This window comes from Pan troglodytes, chromosome 14, assembly GCF_028858775.2.
Source record: "Pan troglodytes isolate AG18354 chromosome 14, NHGRI_mPanTro3-v2.0_pri, whole genome shotgun sequence".
NCBI lineage: Eukaryota > Metazoa > Chordata > Mammalia > Primates > Hominidae > Pan > Pan troglodytes.
Window position 1 is genome coordinate 112,795,276 of NC_072412.2, and position 20,335 is coordinate 112,815,610.

General features: G+C 41.4%; 1 protein-coding gene across 3 annotated transcripts in view; it reads right to left on the reverse strand.

The window, feature by feature from the left end:
- Window positions 1-20,335, reverse strand: part of NALF1 (NALCN channel auxiliary factor 1) — an 860,969-nt gene that overhangs the window by 193,750 nt on the left and 646,884 nt on the right. For all 3 annotated transcript variants that reach the window (XM_063792312.1, XM_063792311.1, XM_063792313.1), the window contains exon 2: window positions 13,205-13,376. In XM_063792312.1, the coding sequence (XP_063648382.1) occupies window positions 13,205-13,376 (172 nt within the window). The remainder of the gene's footprint in view (window positions 1-13,204; window positions 13,377-20,335) is intronic.

The window sequence follows — 20,335 nt, forward strand, 5'->3', positions numbered from 1 at the left end:
TCTTTGGTATTCTGTCATAGCCACATAAAATGGACCAAGACAATGTATCTTATAACATCATATTGTATATCTTAATGTACCCTAAATATGCAAAATACAATTTATTTATTTTTTAAAAAGAGCATAGAAAAGCAATGGACCAAGCTAAGTGGGAAGTCAGATGTGCTGGCTTTTCCTGTGGGCTTTCCTGTGAACTTGGGAAAGCTACTGAATTTCTCTATTCTTCAAATTTATTTATTTGCTAAATTTAATTGTTGAGCTACCATGTTAGACAAATATGACCAAGAAAGTCCCTGCCTGCTTCTTCATGTGTAGCTGATGTTCCTAGCCATTCACTGCATCCACTCTCGGGTCTGCATTCTCCCTTCAGGCTGAGGCTAGCAGTCCACAGTAAACAACATGGCACTCACCTGCTGGAGTGGGGCAGCAGCTTGGCCCCTTCCAGCTCTACAGCTCTGTGATTTTACGTGAGGAATTTCTTTAATCATTTGTCCACACTTGCTTTTGTGTGTGTGCAAATTGATGGAGCTCGTGATTTTTTAATAAATTTGAAGTTTCCTCATGGAAATTTTTCTGTCCTTTAAAATGTTATTCATCCCTTTGTGGAAATAATGATGGAAATGAAGGGAGATAGAAACCAATTTTTCTGGTAAGGATTAAGGCTGAGAATTTGAAAGCTGTCCAGAAATTAAATAAAACAGTTATATAAAAATATTAGTCTATATTTCCTTTCAAAACCTTAAATATGAACCCATAAAATCAGGCTGGGAATGACAGAACAAATATACTTTCAAATGGAAGAAAATTTTTCTAGAGATAGAAAGTTTATCTGGCTAGTTTTGAGATTTTCTTACTCTTTTTTTTTCTTTTTAAATAGGTTTAATTTTTAGTGCAGTTTAAAATTTTCAGCAATATTGAGCAGAAACTACAGAGAGTGGCTTGATTTTTCAGAGGAAAAATTCCGTAACTGCAGTTTCCTGAGCTGATGGGTTTTCAGATTTAGGTCTAAAGTCTTCCAATTATTAAACCATGATTAATGGGACATAGCACACACAGCAGCATTGCAAATTGATTGTGCTTCTAAATTCCTTCAAAAGGAGATTCATAAAATTTACAAAAATAATTTTACTTTACAATTAAAGACTATCTGCAATGTTAATACCCTTTCTTCATTACTACTCTCTGCGTAATTATCATCCTCTAAATCCTGCTGACCGAGCTCCCTCAATGCCTTTGTAATTCCTTTTTATTTCTTCCTGTCCTCTAATCCTCCAGAACTTCTGAAGCATGCAGAATTCGCCTTCATACAAGAGTTAGAATTTGTTCTTTGCTTGAACAAATAACATTGAATATGTCTGTTTTATTCCAAAACTTGAAGGCATTGCTCAGTGTATTCCTCTGCTAGCGGAGTCATCACAAAATCCCACATACTAGGGGGCTTAAACAACACAATTCAGCTTCTCTCATTTCTGGGGCTACATGTCCAAAATCAATGTGTTGGCAGGGTTGGCTCCTTCTGGGGGTTTTCAGGAAAGCTCTGGTATGGGCCTTTCTTCTTGGCTTGTAGATGATCATCTTCTTCCTACATCTATTCACATTGTTTTATCTCTATGTGTCTATATCCAAATTTCCCCTTTTTATATGCTGTTATGGAAAGAATTGCATACTCCAAAAACGTACCTGTTGAGGCCCTAACTCCCAGTATGCCAACATGTAAATGTATTTCACAATATGTATGTGTAAGGCCTTCAAAGGGGTGCCATGAGGCTTTTAGGGTGGGTCCTAGTTCAATAGGACAGATGTCATTATTGGACACAGAGAGGAAATTTGGACACACAGAGAGACCCTACAGATGTGCTGGCATGGAGGCAAGACCATGTGAAGACACAGCAAGAAGGCAATGTCTACAGGCCAAGGAGAGAGGCCTCAGAAGAAACAAAACCTTGATCTCAGACGTCTAGTCTTCAGAAGGGTGAGAAAATTCATTTTTGTTGCTGAAGCCCTGTAGCATGTGGTATTTTGTCACGGCAGCCCCAGTGGACTAACACATACACTAATCACATTGGACTAGAGCTCATCCTAATGACCCATTTTAACTTGAAGAGCTCCATAACCAAGTTATTTCCATATATGGTCACATTCTGGGGTGCTGGGGGTTAGGATGTCAACATCTGAATTTGGAGAACAGGGGATACAATTGAACACATGACACTGAGTTTGGGGTACCTATTCAAAATGTAAGTTCCATAAGCTTAGATGCCACATCACTTTTCAGCCTTTGTTTTAAGTTCCAGCATTCCAGGTAGCGGAGGTGTGTGGCAGCGGTGTGAACTCCATTCAGCAGGAGCCTCTGTACTGCATTGACAGGAGGGTGGGATACAAGGACAAAAAACAGCTTTGACATGAAATACTGAGGTGCTTCTTTCTGACTCCCAATGGAGGACACTTTGTTAAAGTGCATCCAACCATCAGCCCCCTTGCCCGTTCACAGCATTGCCACAGACACCCGTGGGCAGGAGCATTGCAGGCTGTGCAGGGCATGGCTGACCTTCGCTGCTTGTCCTGAGTGACACCTCCCACCACAGAGCTTCTTCTTGCTCAAAGGACGGAGTTGCTACTTACTAATGAACTCATCCAGTGTTTGCTTATTGAACACAAACAATGTGTCTGGCACTTTTTTGGTGTCCTGTGGACACACCAGAGGACATAAGTTCTTACCTTAACCCAACTCACCAAAACGAGAAGGAGAGAGGAAAGTGGCCTGTGATTAAAATGCAGCCCAGTGAGCACCACAGCAGCAGAAGCACAGGGTGCTCTGGGCACACTTGCTCCAAACTCCCCCTTGGGGGTCAGGGAGGGCCTCCTCCTGGGAGCCACAGTTACTTCAGGATTAGCCAGAGGAAGCTTTGACAGACGGGCGTCCCAGGCAGTGGGGCTTCACATGCTGGGTGGCTATATCTGGGGTGTTGGGTCCCAAAGAGGAAGTGATGATGAATGAGCTTGGGGGGCGGTGGGAAACAGATCAAATCAAGCCAGGTTAAGGAGCTTGCAGACTCTCCTAAGGGAATTATGACTTCGAGCGAGGGGCATGATCTGTGCCAAAAATGGGTTGCATGGCAAGCATCTCCCACACGATGAATGCACAGACTCTTTCATCTGTCTCTACTTCTTGGTAGACATTTATTTTACAGTAAAATTCACAAGCTGTGGTAAATGAGGCAGCAACAAAAATATGCCTTGCAGAACTGCATTTAATAACAGATGGCTAGGAATAACTCAAATGGCCATTAGTCAGGAACTGAGTAAATAAACAATAATAAGTCTGTAACCCATGACATCAGTCGCCAGTTGGCTGGAGGAGGTGACTTGATCTTGCCTGTTTTGTGTCTTTTGGATGTTGTGTCATGAGCACCACTTATCAATTCAAACATAAGCATGCACACTTTATTCAAATATTTCAAAAGTATGTAATATCAACTGCTGTAGTCCTGGTGACTTTAGTGTGGCCACAGGACCTGTTCCTACTCATTGGTGGCATCAGACATAACTCTGAGGTTGAACCTTAAGGGCCCTGGAGCTGCGGGGCCAGGGGGACGGAGTGAAAATGAACACTCATCCAGTGAAACTGCCTATTTACCACATCGGCAGACACGCCACTGCAACGAAGAGATGGCGACTGAGAACTATGTTGGCTTTTGTCTCCAGTTCTCAAAAACTGGCCTTTCCATGTGATCTCTTCCAAGGTCTATGATATGTGCATATATGTTGATATCTATCTATCTATCTATCTATCATCTATCTATCTAATCTATCTATCTATCTATCTACCCATCCATAAGTTGATAAGTTGATAGATATCTCTCAATGTATAGGCACATATCATAGGCCTTGGAAGAGATCAGAAGGAAGTTTCTCTAGCTCTTCACAGTTCACAATGAAATGCTACATCTTAAAATTCCCTCTAGGGAGGCCCAGGTGGGCAGATCACGAGGTCAGGAGATCGAGACCAGCCTGGCTAACACGGCGAAATGCCGTCTCTACTAAAAATACCAAAAAACCAGCCGGACGTGGTGGCGGGTGCCTGTAGTCCCAGCTACTCGGGAGGCTGAGGCAGGAGAATGGTGTGAACCCGGGAGGGGGAGCTTGCAGTGAGTCGAGATCGTGCCACTGCACTCCAGCCTGGGTGACAGAGCGAAATTCTGTCTCAAAAAAGGAAAAAAAGAAAGAAAAAAAATGACCTCTATAAGAAGAATTTACTATGCAGCGAGCAACAGGTCCTATCTTGGGACAATTATTTCCCTTGTGATTGAAATTATTTTCATTTCCCTTGCAATGTTTGTTCCCGCGTACTTGAAGGTGGACTTCCTGGGGCTTTCTCAGCCCACTTACACACAAAAAAAGACTAAAACATGGCAAATGTCCCTAAGACAAGCCCAAAAAGACATCTCCCTCACTCCCTCAGGTAATGACATATTCCGTAAAGGAGAAGCTATTAGTGAAGGTTACCATGAGCCTTACTTTCTGGCAGGAGTGAGTTTCGGTGGCGAGGTCGGCATTTTCAGACTCTCTATGCCTGGGTTCGTCACTCTTTTGACCCCATAAATTGGTTAATAAAGGTACAACATACCATATTTAGGACTGAACCAGTAGTGTCAGATGATAACATAATAACGGGAGAACCATCATCTTAAAATAGCATTCTAGAAGTTTTATTCCTAACTGAACTTTTTATTTTCAAGTTTTCTTCTTGGAGAATTTACACATTTATTCCATCAGTGCTGCTATGCCTAAATTAAATTCACTCTTTCTTTTTTTAATTTGGAATTAACTTTAAAACTAATTTTAAAGTTCTGCTTACAAATTGGTCTTCAATTTTTAAACCTAAGGTATTTCTTGCTTATTACCTACATTATCTGGAAATTTAGCTATTTTGATTGTATCTATATATAAATTGGATATTTGAATGATGTATAAATTATATAAATATATGTTGATATGGTATAGATATTATATATTATATATACAATCTATTATATATTATCAAATATCTATAACACAAGGATAAGGTGATTTGGATTCATAATAATATTCACACAGACATTTTAGAAACTTTAGCTCTCTGTTCTTACCCTTTATACTAATTTATTTGTGTGTGTGTATACATCCTAAGAATCTCACTAACCAATCTGACAAAATTAGCCATCTAAGCAAAAAATTTTCCTGAGAACAATGACCTAGACAGTCTTCTTTTCTTTATTTAACCAGAAAAATGTCTATGTTCCAAAGTGCTTGTAACATTCATTTTTAATGTGACGTGTGATGTTGAGAAATCAGGACATGTTTGTTGAACAATGAGATTTGCAATGCAAAGACAGCAGGCTGTGGGCGTGATCACCTTCCGTTAACCTACTGACTGACTTTTTCCAGCTGTACATAGCAAGGAAACAATTGCTTACACATGAATTTCAGGATGGGCTGGCTGGTCGTTTCCTGTTCCACTACAAATGCTGGACTAAGAGCCAGGAAATGTGGAGCTATTCTTGTTTCTGCAATTGCTTGTTTTGAGGGAGTGGTTAATCCTCAAGGCATCAAACTAGATGACTTCAGTAATTTTGGTTTGTCTAAGATTGACTGAATCTATAATCGCACAGGATAATTTCATTGTTCAAATTAGTCCAGTATCCAGAACAGCTACCAAGTGGGCATAAATTCTTACAAAGAATTCGCGAATTCTTCACATCTTCACAAAGATGTCTTACTTGCAGACAAGATAGGTAAATACTCTCATTGAATAAGATTTCACCTGTTCTGGGAAATCTCACTTGGCCATATTCTTCCTAAACTGACATTCCAGAATTCAAATCTTTCCTTTGGCTTCCCGCTTTGACAGCCACTGTGTGGTCAGTAGTTCTAAGTTCACTCAGTCACGTTGAATGCAGGGAAACCTTTGTCACAGGTGTGTGTTATCGCCTCCTGGCTGTAGAGGAGATCACTACATGCTTTGATTCAGCTTCCATCTAAGAAGAGACTCACCAGCTCAGCAGTGCAGGCGCTGGCACTGCCTCTCTGAGGGCAGTGCGCATAGTCTGGCTTGAGCAAAGGGTGACTTTCCTTCCAGAGGGTTCAGAGGGCCTGAAAATATTTGCCAGACACGGTGTCACTTCTGTGCAAGGCTAGCGAGTGAGTATGGGCTGACGTTACTAAGTCTTCCCTCAATGGCATCAAAAAGGACAGCCATCAGGTGCTGTGCTCCATCCCCTGTGGTGCCCCCTGACATGGTGATGGGCCCCGACATGGCTCAGGCTGGGCCCTCAGTGGTTCCCTGGGGCAGCTGGCTCAGGACCCACCACTGAAGCACAGACTCTTCTCAGGGCTGGTTGAACTCCCGTCCCTGCAAGTGCTCCTGGCTTGGTTTTCTCCACTCTCCCTGGTCTGATGCATTTCATTTCTCCTCTTAGACCAGGCAAGGTGTAGCAATGAGAAGCAGAAGGATAACTTGAACTGCGTTAGAATTTTCCCCAAAGGCTGTCGAGGTGAGCAAGCTCATGCAGGGCCTGCCCAGTTGTCAGCATGCCTGGAGGCAGAGGGGGGCAGAGGGAGGCAGAGCTCTCCTTGCTCTCCAACGAGCATCACCCAGGTGAGCTGGAGGCAGAGAGGGGCACCCACAAGCTCTCCCTGCTCTCCAACAAGCATCACCCAGGTGAGCTGGAGGCAGAGAGAGGCGCCCACAAGCTCTCCCGGCTCTCCAACGAGCATCACCCAGGTGAGCTGGAGGCAGAGAGGGGCGCCCACAAGCTCTCCCTGCTCTCCAACAAGTGTCACCCAGGTGAGCTGGAGGCAGGTTGTCTTCCTCTCCCCACACAGACAAGCGTAAAACCTCATTCTCCTCTGCAGCTGCACCTGCCGCTCCGCAAGCACCGCCAGGCTGGACTACATGGGGTCCCATCTAGCTCGGGCCTCTGCTGTCAGCAGACCTGGGCACTGAGTGTTCTGGCACTGGGCTCAGTACTCTTAGCCACTTGTGGAGGTGAGGCAATGAGACCTTACAGTGGGGGCGATTTTCCAAAATTCATAGCTACTGGCAGAATCCAGACATCCTAATTCCTCCTCTATTCCCTACATACATTCTCTTACCAAAGGCAAACTTGACCTGCTGGGATCTTTATGAATATAGAATTCAGAAAAAGTAATCTTAAGTAGGAATGATCTGAACTCAAACCTAAAGATATTAACTGAAATAAACCTCAAAAAGTACAATGTTTTAATGGAAGAAGATGTCACGAACATATGAAGTTACTACATTTTACTTGGTTTTATAATCTACTCTCATTTTTAAAATTTTATTCTGGGCATACCATCTCCCTTCCCGTTTCTTTTTTGCCTTAAACTTTGATATATTTATTAAAATATTTTGTATGAGATTAAATGATGCTATAACTACACTGGTCTTTTTATTATTCTGTTTTCAGAGAAAAAAAAAAACCTGATTTCAAAAAATTAAATGAACATACGCATACACAGGGGAAAATAAATAAATTGAAACGGCATAAATGTTCAAATTAAAATCTATAGAGGTAGATTTTTTTTTCTACTGAAATTTTCCTCTAATGAGAACATCTTTTTTTTTTCTTTTATTATTATACTTTAAGTTTTAGGGCACATGTGCACATTGTGCAGGTTAGTTACATATGTACACATGTGCCATGCTGGTGCGCTGCACCCACTAACTCGTCATCTAGCATTAGGTATATCTCCCAGTGCTATCCCTCCCCCCTCCCCCCCACCCCACAACAGTCGTCAGAGTGTGACGTTCCCCTTCCTGTGTCCATGTGATCTCATTGTTCAATTCCCACCTATGAGAACATCTTTGTCTTTTAAAAATCTTTCTCAACTCACTGGTCATGTGAGGACTGGATTTTTGCAAATGTTTTTTCTTTTGCAGTTGTGAAGTCACTCACAAGTAAACCGTGAGATGCCAAACATTTAAAAAAAAAATCCTTCGAATGTGATCAATATGTAGATCAATGCATTTCCTCCCCTCAGGTTATTCCCTTCCGTTGCCTGCAGGCAGTGAACGTCCTTTCAGACTCTCTGCAGGCGCGCAGAGTCGCCACCAGGGGGCGCCCACCTCCCACTGCAGCCTCAACCGCCTGTCAAGTAAGGAACAACAGCAGCCCACAGTATTTTCCCCAGAGACAGAAACATAACCTTATTCCTGTCACAGCTCAAAAAGAAAGAAAAAGAAAAAAAATGGAATGCAGAATTTACATAGAATTCTTAAAATATGTTTTATCTCCATTGTCAGTAACCCCCAGCAGACCAACTTTTACTTTTATTCCTTCAATAATTTCCCTCTGTAAGAGAGCAGTAAATCACGGCTGGTCTATTTTATCTATCAATCAAATGGTAATTTTCTTAATGTTTGTTACCATAGCACCCACAGCCTGTGCTCCTCTGCTGCCTCTGTTTTCTTCAGCTTGGTTCACTGTTACAGGTAAGCAATCAAGGATTTCTCCAGGGGACTCTGGAATGAGGCGAGGGAGTGTGGAGAGGGAAGCCCACGTAATTACCACGATGACGGGTTGACATCGTAGAATCCAAAAACGACTTCCACCCCCTCACTTTAAAGATGAAGCAACTGAGTTTCTAAAATAGCACTGCATTATGCGAACTGAGCTTGCAAACCCAACAGAACCCACCTTGACAAATTTTAGCTCAATAATGCCTAACATTAAATGACATGTTTCACCCTGACAGCACCTCAGAATTTCTTTCCAATTAATTTTTAAAACATTTCTTTAGTCACGTGTCAGTTTTATTCTTTAATAGAAAAAAATTTAAGAGAAATCTCAGGCAAAGTGTCTTTCCTTTTATCTCCTAAGACAGAATTGGAATTAAACATATGCACGGGGATGCGCTTGTCATCAAGATCCGTGGTTAGAACATTTGGTCATGACCTTCTGTAACATCCTCAATCAAAAGCATTCTATAGTAATGGACATGCATTCGCAGATATTTCATTTTTTAAAGTAAGTTCCTGGCTTACTAAAGGATCATAGGTAACAGATGATCAAAAATATATACATTTAAAACTTTCAAATTTGGTACATGGTGATGTGAGCACCATAAAGAAATGATGCATGAGATACTGAATTTAGTAAGTGTGACCAAAATGGTAAATAACTCCTGATCATTTACAGAAATTGTTCATTGATTCCAAGGGGTGATATTCCCTTTTTTGTGAATAATAGGAATCCTAGGTATCAATATATAGCCAATAAGACAATGAGAGGAAGAACTTGAGATCTCTAAGATTCTGGGTACAGAGAACTCTAAGAAAAGGAATCACCATGCCACTGGTTTGTCACTAAGGAGAAGCACCTTGAAGAAAACTGATGCTCACATGGACAGTATCTGTCATCAGGCCATATGCAGTTACGTGCTTACAGAATACCTTTTTTTGAGGTCAATAAGAAAAGTAAGTGAAGAATCCTCGATATCCTAGAGGGAATTCTCCATGCTTCTGGAAGCTGTGAATTGGATGCAGTTCAAATAGTAGGAAAACCATTATAATTAAATTTGTTGAATTTGAAGGAAACTCCAACTATTCCTTTAATTGTTAGTGAGAAATGATTGCATTTTAACATCTAGAGTGGAAATCAAATGCTTGATGATTTTTTTCAAAAAGAAAAATTGCTGGAGGCAAGAGGAAGGTCACCTTACTTGGTGAATTCTTTTTGATGAAGTTACTGCATTTTACTTGGTTTCATAACCTACTCTCATTTTTTTATTTTATTCTGGGCATACCATCTCCCTTCCCATTTCTTTTTTTCCTTAAACTTTGATATATTTATTAAAATATTTTGTATGAGATTAAATGATGCTATAACTACACTGGTCTTTTTATTATTCTGTTTTCAGAGAAAAAAAACAGAATGTAAATGGCTCACATTTACTTGCAAACTTATTTATAATGTAAACTATTTAAAAATCCGTGTACATTTGTAGGAGACGGACATCCAAAAATGTGCAACTTAAAATCTGGGAAGAAATTATATGCACATATGTCTTACTAGTTTCCTTAGAAGTATGACAAGCCACTCCACAGTTTAGCCAGTGGTCCTCTGGGAGCTGTCCTCTATCCTAACATCATCCAAGATGAAACCCATTCTGGGGCCCATGTCTGGGACTCTTATAAGCAATGGGCAGGCAGCTGTGATGGACAGGAGTAGAAATCTCCTTGCTCAGGTCCAGCAGTGCACTCTTTCATTTTCTTTTTCTTTTGAGACAGGGTCTCGCTATGCTGCCCAGGCTGGAGTGCAGTGGCAGGATCACAGCTCACTGCAATCTCCAGCACCTGAGCTCAAGCAATCCTGTCTCTGCCTTCCAAATAGCTGGGACTACAGGTACACATAACTGTGTCTGGCTAGTTCTTTTATTTTTAATTTTTTGTAGAGACAGGGTCTTGCTATGTTGTCCAGACTGTCCTCAAACTCCTGGCTTCAAGCAATTCTCCTATCTCAGCCTACCAAAATTGTGTGGATTACAGGCATGAGCCACTGCATCTGGCCTCAGCAGTGCACTCTTAAGGGACACCTGTAACCGATGATGGGAAATGATGGCTGCTAGTTATCAACATGAATGAGAATTCTTCAAAGAGGCATAGGTCACATCTTAGAAAAGAAGATCAATATGAAAATTATTATCTTTTTCTGTCGGATTGTTTTACAGAACTTCAGGGTGAAATGACTTCAGAATTTATTCCATATATTTTCGAGCAATTTAAACATAAAATGAACATTAACCCAACTGAAAGTGACATAAGAACCACTGTTCTTAGGTTTCCAAATGTTCAGTGATGAGATTATCCTAGGAGGCCTCTAAGGGAGATGGCACTTTTCTCTGGATCTGATAAATCTCTCTTTTCCTGCCACTTTTCCTTAATGACGTAGCTATGGCTATGAAGAAGCTGTTTTTACCAAACTCAAAAACAATTAAAACTGCAGACTGGATTCTCTGCCCATGTTGTGAAGTGAGAGATTTAATTCTACCCTGGCATTCTGAATGTGTATGGAGGAAGTGGGTGAACATTCAAACATATATTTCAGATTCACAAATACAGATACATGTAGGAAAAAGAAGATAAATGCAAACATCTCGCCCTTCATTTGGGTTTTTTGTCTACTTTGAGAACTTGGTTCAAAAACTATTGTTCTTCTCTAGGACAAAAGCCAATGTGAGTGTAAATGCATAAATACAACCTGTACATAAAAATCGAATAGCTTCTCTGAAGTCCTCATGTCACAGACACCTCATTGTCCCACAAGAAAAAAAAAATGAAGGCCTTGTCTTCATGGTTATTTGTGGAATGTTCTATGCAAAATTCAATATGAATTAATAGCCTGTGTCTGGTGAATTTTGTCTCAAACTCAAAGCAAGAAGATATTGATATCCTCCTTCCCTCCTTCCCTTATTCCTTCTTTCCCTCTTCCCTCCTTCCTCCCCCTCCTCCCCCTCCAGCAGAGAGGAGCTACATAAAAAATGACTTGAGCATCAAGTCAGTAGAATAACACACAGGCCTGGGAAATCATTCTGCATTTCACTTTCTTGTGTGCAACGGCTATGGCTGGTCAATGACATAACTTGCCCTTCTCTCTTATCTGTAATCCTTGCAGCATAACCACATGGGGGAGGGTTTGGCCATTGCACTTTCTAATTTACTAGTGAAGGGGTGGTGCCTCTGAGAGAATGTACAATAGAAACAGGATGAAGGCCAGTGCTCCTGACCTTCAGTCACGTGTTCTTCCCACAAGCTTGGGCAGCATAAGAAATACTAATCCAGGCTGGGCACAGTGGCTCACGCCTGTAATTCCAACACTTTTGGGAGGCCAAGGCGGGTGGATCACTTGAGGTCAGGAGTTGGAGACCAGCCTGGCCAACATGGTGAAACCCTGTCTCTACTAAAAATACAAAAATTAGCCAGGTGTGGTGGTGCACGCCTGTAATCTCAGCTACTCGGGAGGCTGAGACATGAGAATCACTTGAACCCGGGAGGCGGAGCTTAAAGTGAGCCGAGATCACACCACTGCACTCCAGCCTGGGTGACACAGAGCGAGACTCCATCTCAAAAAAAAAAAAGAAAGAAATACTCATCCAGTTCTTAGGGCGAGCTTTGGCAGACTATTTCTTGATAGCTTATCACTTAGAACACTGTGGCTAATGAATACGTATGTAAATAAGCGATGCTGAAATAATTTGATAAATTCTCATGTTGAGCATCTTAATATGCTACTCTGTTTTAGAGGAGTTTGGCAAGTCTAATGTCAGAAGAGCATTTTCATGTGTCTCTACACATATGATGGTGTTTTATCCTTACACTTGAAAACAAAACGTGCTACAGCTTGAGCCACGTAATTCCAGGGACGCCGTATAGCATTATTGTTATAAAAGAGAATGCAGAGCCACCACTCGGATTATGACACCACCCTGGCAAAGTATCTTGTTCTCACCATTTAATTATCTTTTTATTTAAAAAAAATGGCTCTTGCTCTTTATATCTTATTCTGTCTAAATTATGTAATGCTTATAAATATCCAGAAAAGGAGTGCTGATATTGGTGTTTTGCCCAGTCTGACTCATTTGCTGAAAGAAGCAAACATTGTTTAATGGATAGACTTGTTGTGTGGCTCTAATAGACACACACACACACACACGTACAATTTAGGCAGATATTTTTAATGCTCTTAATACTTTTTACAGATAAAGTCACATAAAAATTCTCAGAAAATAAAAGAAAATAGGCAAGAGAACATAAACTTCTGACTAATTTGAAAAGCATTATTTCACTGGCCTTAGCACATCTCCTGTTCTTATGGAATTCAAAGGCAATGCAGGCTGAATCTAACCTATACTAGGTCACATGTAAGTATATCTAATGATTGCTAATATTTTGCCATCAGATTTCTTCTTTCACACAGTGAATAACTGTGGTCTCAGTTACAGATAGACCATGTGGTACAGAAGCTGAATCATTTCCAGACCTGTTGAGGGGAGCTTTCGGTGCTTCTATTAGTGAAAGTGCGGAAAACTACCAGCCGCATCTTCAAGGTTATATCAGTGAAAGGAAACAGCAAAGCAAACAAACATCACACAAGAAAGCAAAACCACCGGAGACTGGTGTACAGACTCCCACCCGGCACTGTACCTGTACAGATGAAACTGGAGAGGCCTCCGTAGATGACTTCATCATTGTCGGGCAATATAAATGGACACCTCGTCTGAACCTCCAAACAGTATTGCTTGCAAGGAATTGTCTTTCTGCAGTTAAACTGTGTGACTTCAAAATACTGGGAACAGAGCCAGGCTTTGTAGACAATCTGAAAAAAAGAGAAGAATGAAAAATATAGAGGCGTGACAACAGTTACAGTGATAGAGGCACTGTGGGAAGCGTGCAAGCGTGCTGTGGTTTCAAGTGGATCCTAAGAGAGCCCTCATTGTGAGAAAGCGTATTTACACAACGACAGCTGCAAGTGATAAAAACACAGCAACGAAAGTCTCCGCAATAAAAGCAAAACAGTATTTGATTGCATCCCTAATAGAATGTAAAAGGTATTTTGACCTTTAATTTTATGTGGCTTATTTGAAAATCAGTGGATTTAAGCAGGAAGTTAATTTTTCAAAATTCAGCGATATCTAAAGTAAAATAAATACTTGACTCTATTGCTCTTCTGTGCTATAGTTACTTGCTGCAACGTGGCTGATGAGCCAGTTCCCTCCACACGAAGTCCCACGTCTATACCTCCATCGGACGCTAGATGGCGCGAAGCACTTTACAAAGACGGCCCAGCAGGGGTTGGGAAACTGCTGTTTAGATCTTGGACTTCGAGAGGCACAGAACAGGCAGATATGGACATTTACATTCATGACTCACACCAAATGCATTAAAAATCTCACTGTCTGAAAGCCCGGAAACACCCGACATAGAGCAGACATCATATGCTGTGGTGTGGTTGGGAGTAGGAGGGAAGCCTCATCAGAGCCACAGCTTCAACCTTCTGGATGATGTGCAAGCCACATCAATGTTTGCTACGTATTTATGTAATTTCATCAAATGTGAAAGGACTGGGACTTCATTCATCTCTTTGTTTTGGTGGCTATTTGGGAAAACAAACATTGAAAAAATTGCCTTTTTCTGACACGAAGGAATAAGCTGATCTTAAATTCAAATACAACAATGGCAGATGTACCCATTTGCAGTACAGGTTACTGAAATTCAGTTATTCTCCAGGTCCTTGGCACTAATGGCTTTTACTTATCTATTTCTAGGGTTAATATTATCCAAGTAACATTTTGCCGGTTATATTTTACCTAGAAAAATGGAGGCGCAGCAGTTAAAGGTAGCCTAAGAGATTATAAATACCTAATAATAAGAATAATAATAGCTGGTATTTATCAACTTTATACTCTTTTCTAAGTAAGCTGTAAACTTTTTTTTCCATGTGATTCTCAGCATGCACTTTTGACCATAACTATTACTCACATTTTGAACAGGAATAATATTAAGTAATAATAATATTAGGTAATGGAAATGGAAAATCCAGACTTCAAACCCATGTTCTGTAGGACTCCAAAGACTGTGTTCCTAATAGTTATCCTATATTTAATCTGAAAACTACTTTTAAAGCACTTATGAAATCACAAGGGAGTTTGCAGATGAACCTAAAATCAGCATGGCCTTCCATGCCCCGGGTCAATATCCATTTGGTAGAAGGAGGATTGTATTTTTTTATTCATAACATTAGGTTGATCAAAATGACTATTTATTCTGTGATCAAGGTGACTTGGTAGAGGTAAAATGAGATAAATATCAAAGTGAGATACACTTTTAAATGGCCAAAAGTAATTTTTCTTTGCCAGTCATCAATGGCTCACAATCACCATGTAACTTGTTAGTAAAACATACAAATAATTAGAATTCTTATAGGTCTTTTGAATGAGTCTTCTCGTAACAGTGTACACTGAAAAACTGCACTAGAAGAAAACGTTACAATAGCCGAAGAAACCTCTAAGAATTCTTCTGCCAACTGGGAAACGGAGGTGGGCTGTGGCTGTGTGCCCCAGGGGGACAGCAAGAGGCTGCCTCAGGGGGACAGGTGAAGGTGGAGGTGGTGCCGGCAGCAAGAGGCTGGAAGCACCAGCTTCAGAAGAAAAAGTGAAATGATTTCTTAACCAAACCATGGGGAAGTTGAAAACGTTTGTCAAAATGCCATAGACGCTGACGTTTGTGTAATATGACATGATACGTAATATGACATGACATTTATTATGTAAACTAAGCTGTAGTGTAAGAATGAGCCATGTATCCTCTGATTCCTGGGCTTAATGACCTTTCTCAGATACTAGAGGAAGCAGGATAGGCTTACACCTGCAGTTCAAAAAATAACATTCCATTATGAGGACAGCTTGCTTTCCGCACACTTCTGGGATTCTAAAGTCTAGAGTTGCCTGTTTTTCTTTAAGGAGTGCCCTATGTAATTCCAGAAAGTGGCTCATGTTTTCATTGGCCAAATTGGGGTCCCCATTCCCACCGCTCCCCCACACGTTGCCTTTCCACCGTTATTCCAGTTAAAATGGGTTCTGAACAGGGAATCACATCCTGCAGCCATAAAGTCTTAAGAAACAACGTCTCCTCTCTCGCAGACGGTGGGGCGTCCAGTATTGGAGTCTCTTCAGATCTAGCCATCCTCTTTGCAACCACTTTCCTCAGCATTGCCCGATGGGAACAGATCCATTTTTATTCTGGCTCCTTAAATTCTATTTCCGCTATATTTCCTTTGCAGATTTTTTTTTTAACTCAAAAAAAAAAAGAAAAGAAAAAGAAACTAGTAAGAGATCACAGCATTTTTTTTTTAAGTATCAGGTAGTAGTAGTTCTGAAGAAAAGTGATCGAGCATCATTTGCAAAGCCGCCGGCAGAATCCCAGACCTTATACACTGGGCTATGACGACCTCTCCGGCCAGGCTCCACGGTGGCATCCGTTATGAGCTACCTCCTGGGCTTTGAGTGTGCAATGAATATTCCTCATTTGAGTATTAAATATTTTCTAAAATTTTAGCTCTAGGGGTAAGATACATCAGAAAACAAATGGGGGAAACCATGTGAGCTGAATCGAAATCCAAAGGACGGAGGAGAAATATTTTATTTCTACTTAAGAGATTAAGGATGAGAAGCAGATGTTACGTAACTAAAGGCTTTATCTTCTCTGTGTAGATGTGTTTACAATAAAAGAGGCAAAGCATACAGCACATTTGCTAAAAATATTTCAGAATAAACTGGTAAAAGTTCGCATGGGAAGTAAACAAAAATTCTTCTAGAATCTTGAAAATGATTACTTGAAAAGTGAAATAGCACGTTAGTAAACACCTGAAAACTGTGTTATGTGAAGAACGGAGAATACCTGAGAATATACTGCGGCTAAGAGCAAACGAGGGGTGAGGTTCTTACAGTTATCTCGTGTCTGAGAAACGGCCAGGTGCCAATGACGATGGCTTTAAACAATAAATTGTGGAATCAGAAAACAAAGACAAGAGAAAAAACAAACAGGTAGCTACCAGCGTGATATAAAGACGAGCTTTCCTGCCAGAAGAGATGCACAGAAATACAATGAGCTATCTTCAAATGTGCCGAGTTCTCTAGAGCTAGAAAAATTCCAACAGACTTTCAATAACTCTTGTCAAAACACGGTGAGGAAGATTCCTATGTTAGGAAGGTGAGAGAAGGCCATGGCTCCAAGACACTTCCCAACGTCTTTCTAGAAGTTTTTGCAGGAAGGGGTTGAAAAGGATGTTTTGTGGTGGCACCGGGCTAGAAGAACAAATTGACTAAATCTTAAAAGTAATAAAGAACTTCAAACAAAAGCACATCATGAAAAATGAGTATATTTGTCTTATTTCATAAGAACTATGGAGTACAAAGAAGTCTAGAAATCTTTTTTATAATGGCTTGGCCTTCTCCTATAGAGAGAAATATTAGGTAAATTGCTTTTCTATGTGTCACTGCAGAGTATAAATAATTATACGAAACGAAAGAATAATTGTGGGAAGGAATAAAAATGTGTGCAAGGTCTCTGGTGACAGAGTAATGGCTCGCCGACATCCACCCACTCTTCCCCTTGATGGCCAGTGCCTCCATCTACCCAAGAAGCAGCTTGATTTGTCAGGAAATTATGCTCTGAAAGGGTATTTCAAATGGCCCACCGCCCCCACGCTCTTCCACTGTGTCCTCTGGAAATGACTTATTGACTGTCACAATCTTTGCTGGACAGCTGCCCACCATACAGTGTTCTCCAGGTGCTGTCTGCAAGAGGAGCAGACTACACTAGAAAAATGGTCCAAATGACAGCATCATTTTTACTTAATACTTGAATCGATTTTTCTCTTTTTCCCCTGAAGCATTTTCTCTCTTGCTATCTTTCCTCATAAAACCCTTGAGACTTGTTTGGGAAATGTTTTACAAATAAGGAAACATATACAGGGAAATTAGGCAGCAAATAAGTGGAATTCAACTCTCTCCACAGCCCAGTCCATAGTTTTTTCAGTGGGAACTCTTGTAACAGGAACTCTTCTGAGAGGACAGAAAGTGAAGGGAGCATTGGATACGTCGGGGTCTCTGGAGTCACTAAGGTGAGACATTCCAGGGTGGAAAGCCTTAGAGACCACCTAGCTGAGCCTCTGTTAACGTCGGAAGTGGGGTCTAGAAAGATGCAGATGACAGCTGAGCAAGGTAGGGCCTGGACGCCAGATGCCCAGGGCCTCTGGGCGGCTGTTGAAATTACACTCCATGTTATTCGGAAGGTATCACTTGAGTATTATTCATTCCGAACATATCCTTTTTCTTTTTTTCTTTTTTGCAAGTCACTTCATTTTGAAACTCACTTGCAGTTCTGCAGAGTGGGCTGTATGAGCCCCCACCCTCTACCTCCAGACCTACGTCCACATCTACCCTGTGTTTGGATTCTCAGCTGAGAATCCCTTGGTCACACAGGCTTGTTTGAAGAGGTGATCAGGGACAGCAAAGGCTGAAGAGACCAAGGAGAACCCAAGAGAGCTCATCTAGCAAACTCATTTTCACACTCTTAATGAAGATTTTTTTTTTTTTTAAAGCTTTGGTTATAACGGCACAGCCTCAGGAGACAGACCGAGGGGGAGTACTTTGCTTCCTGATTACGGGGAGTGATGTGAAGCCACGAACTCTAGAAAGAAATGCGTTACATGCAAATCTGGACAATCCTGAAGTAGCCCATGCATTTGTGAATAGAAATACTACACGGGACCAGGATCACCATGGTTAACAATGGTGCCATATAGACGGCTGGCAGGTGTGCCTGTGTGGTGTCCTCATGTCCTCTCTTGGTTCTGGGCATTCCATTTGAAGATAGCTAATCTGTGCAGAACCTTTCAAAAAATGCCCTATGATTAATATTTTTCCAGCAGAAGGCCAGCTTCTCGTTACTTTTTAAATATATATTACACCCATCTCCAAAATCCATCTCTCTATTTTAGAGCAAGGTAGAAGATTGCTAATGTAAATATATGTTAGCCTGCTGAAAAAATATCACGTTGGCTATATATTTTATCACAAAGAAAAATGTCAGATATTAAAAATGGTTGTCAGCTTCAAATCAAGAGGCTAAGCAGCTGCTCTCCCTTTTACCCCACTTATTAGTAAGGACTAACTTTCCTTTCACATTTGTAGCATTTTTTGATACATTTTATTAGATCCATTTCTGCCAGCTCTAACCCCGCTAGCGGCCTGAGTTTTGGGTATGTGTGGGTGAAATAATTGGTTATGTAAGCATTAGTCTGCGACAGCAACCGCCTCAGGCTAATGCACTTCGACGCATAACGCATGTTGCTACAGTTTTAAGTGAGGGTGAAACTCAAAATAAATTTTCACGTTCCTATGTCTGAATGTCTGCTTTCTGCTATGTCTGTGTCAGTGTCTGGTGAAAGCACATTGCACCTAGAAATTGGAAATCGTGATATATTCTGAAAGGGAAACAAGAAAGGCCCCACTGCTTGAGGCTGAGCTGAGTCTGTGAAGTAAGCTTAAGGATGGGCGGTGAGCAGCGCTCTGAGCTTCTTGATCCCTTGTGGGGGGGTCTTATGACATCAGCACCCCTTGCCTTCTAGGGCTTTGTCTTGGCTCCATTTCCTGAAGTAAAACGCAAATGTCTTCCTGTTTTCTGGTGGTGACCCACTTTTTGAATCCTGTCATCACACTTGGTCTATTCCCTTGCATTTCAGGGCCTCCTGAGCTTGTTGGCTCTGTCCCACATTTCCCAGTCCACCCAAACCATTCTCAACACCAAAATGAGGCTCCTGCTGTGCCCATCCACGCCAGCATCCCAGACTCCATTTATACAGGAGAGGGAATCAGTCTGAAAATCACAGGGCCAACGCAAGCCCAGTTGGCCAATCAGGGTATGGCACCACGGAGCTGCCCAGACATATGATTGCACAGAAGGTGAAAAGCAGATCAACTCGGCTGTGCTTTCGCAAATGGAGAATGTGCCCATCCAGAGATAATCTGCACAGGGCTTAGGAAAAAAGGGAAACCTAAGAAGCATTTGTCAATATGTCTCCAGCGTTATGCAAAGGAAAACGTGTCCTAACTATGATACAGAGGCAACTTAGTTTTCTCTTTTTCTCTCTTCCTCATTAATAAACGTCTCATGTAACACTCAATATCTTCCTTGTTTTATCTTTCACTTCATCTCACTATGATTTGGCCTCAGCTCGAACCACTCCACTGAGATTGTTCTTTCCAAGCTCCTTGGCCCCTCTGCTGACGAATCCAGCTGGAAAATCAGTTGTTGTCTTATTTGACCTCTTGCCAGCCCTGATCATGGTTGATTGAACAGCTTCCGGAAATGCCACCGGGACTTGTTTTATCCTGGCGTCCCTCTTAGTCCTCTGCCCCTCCTTCTCCATCTTCATTTGTTTGCTGTTGCTGTTGTTTGTTTGTTTTCCCTGCCATTCCCCAAAATGTTAGTATCCCTCCGGCTTCTGTTCCAAGCTTGTTTCTACACATTCTTTCTGGGCAACCGTCCATCCTCGTGATTCAATTGTAGTCTTTAAAATAGTGAAGCCTAAATCTTCATTACCAATGCTGATCTCTCTCTCTCTTTCTCTGTCTCTCTCTTTCTCTCTCTCTCACTCTGTTTCAATACCTCAAGCACTACAAACTCTAAAGTGGAATTCGGCCTCTTCTTTTCGGAGGGAAGCAGGTGAGAAACCTGGGGGTCATCCGGGTGCCTCTTCCACGCTCCGCAGCT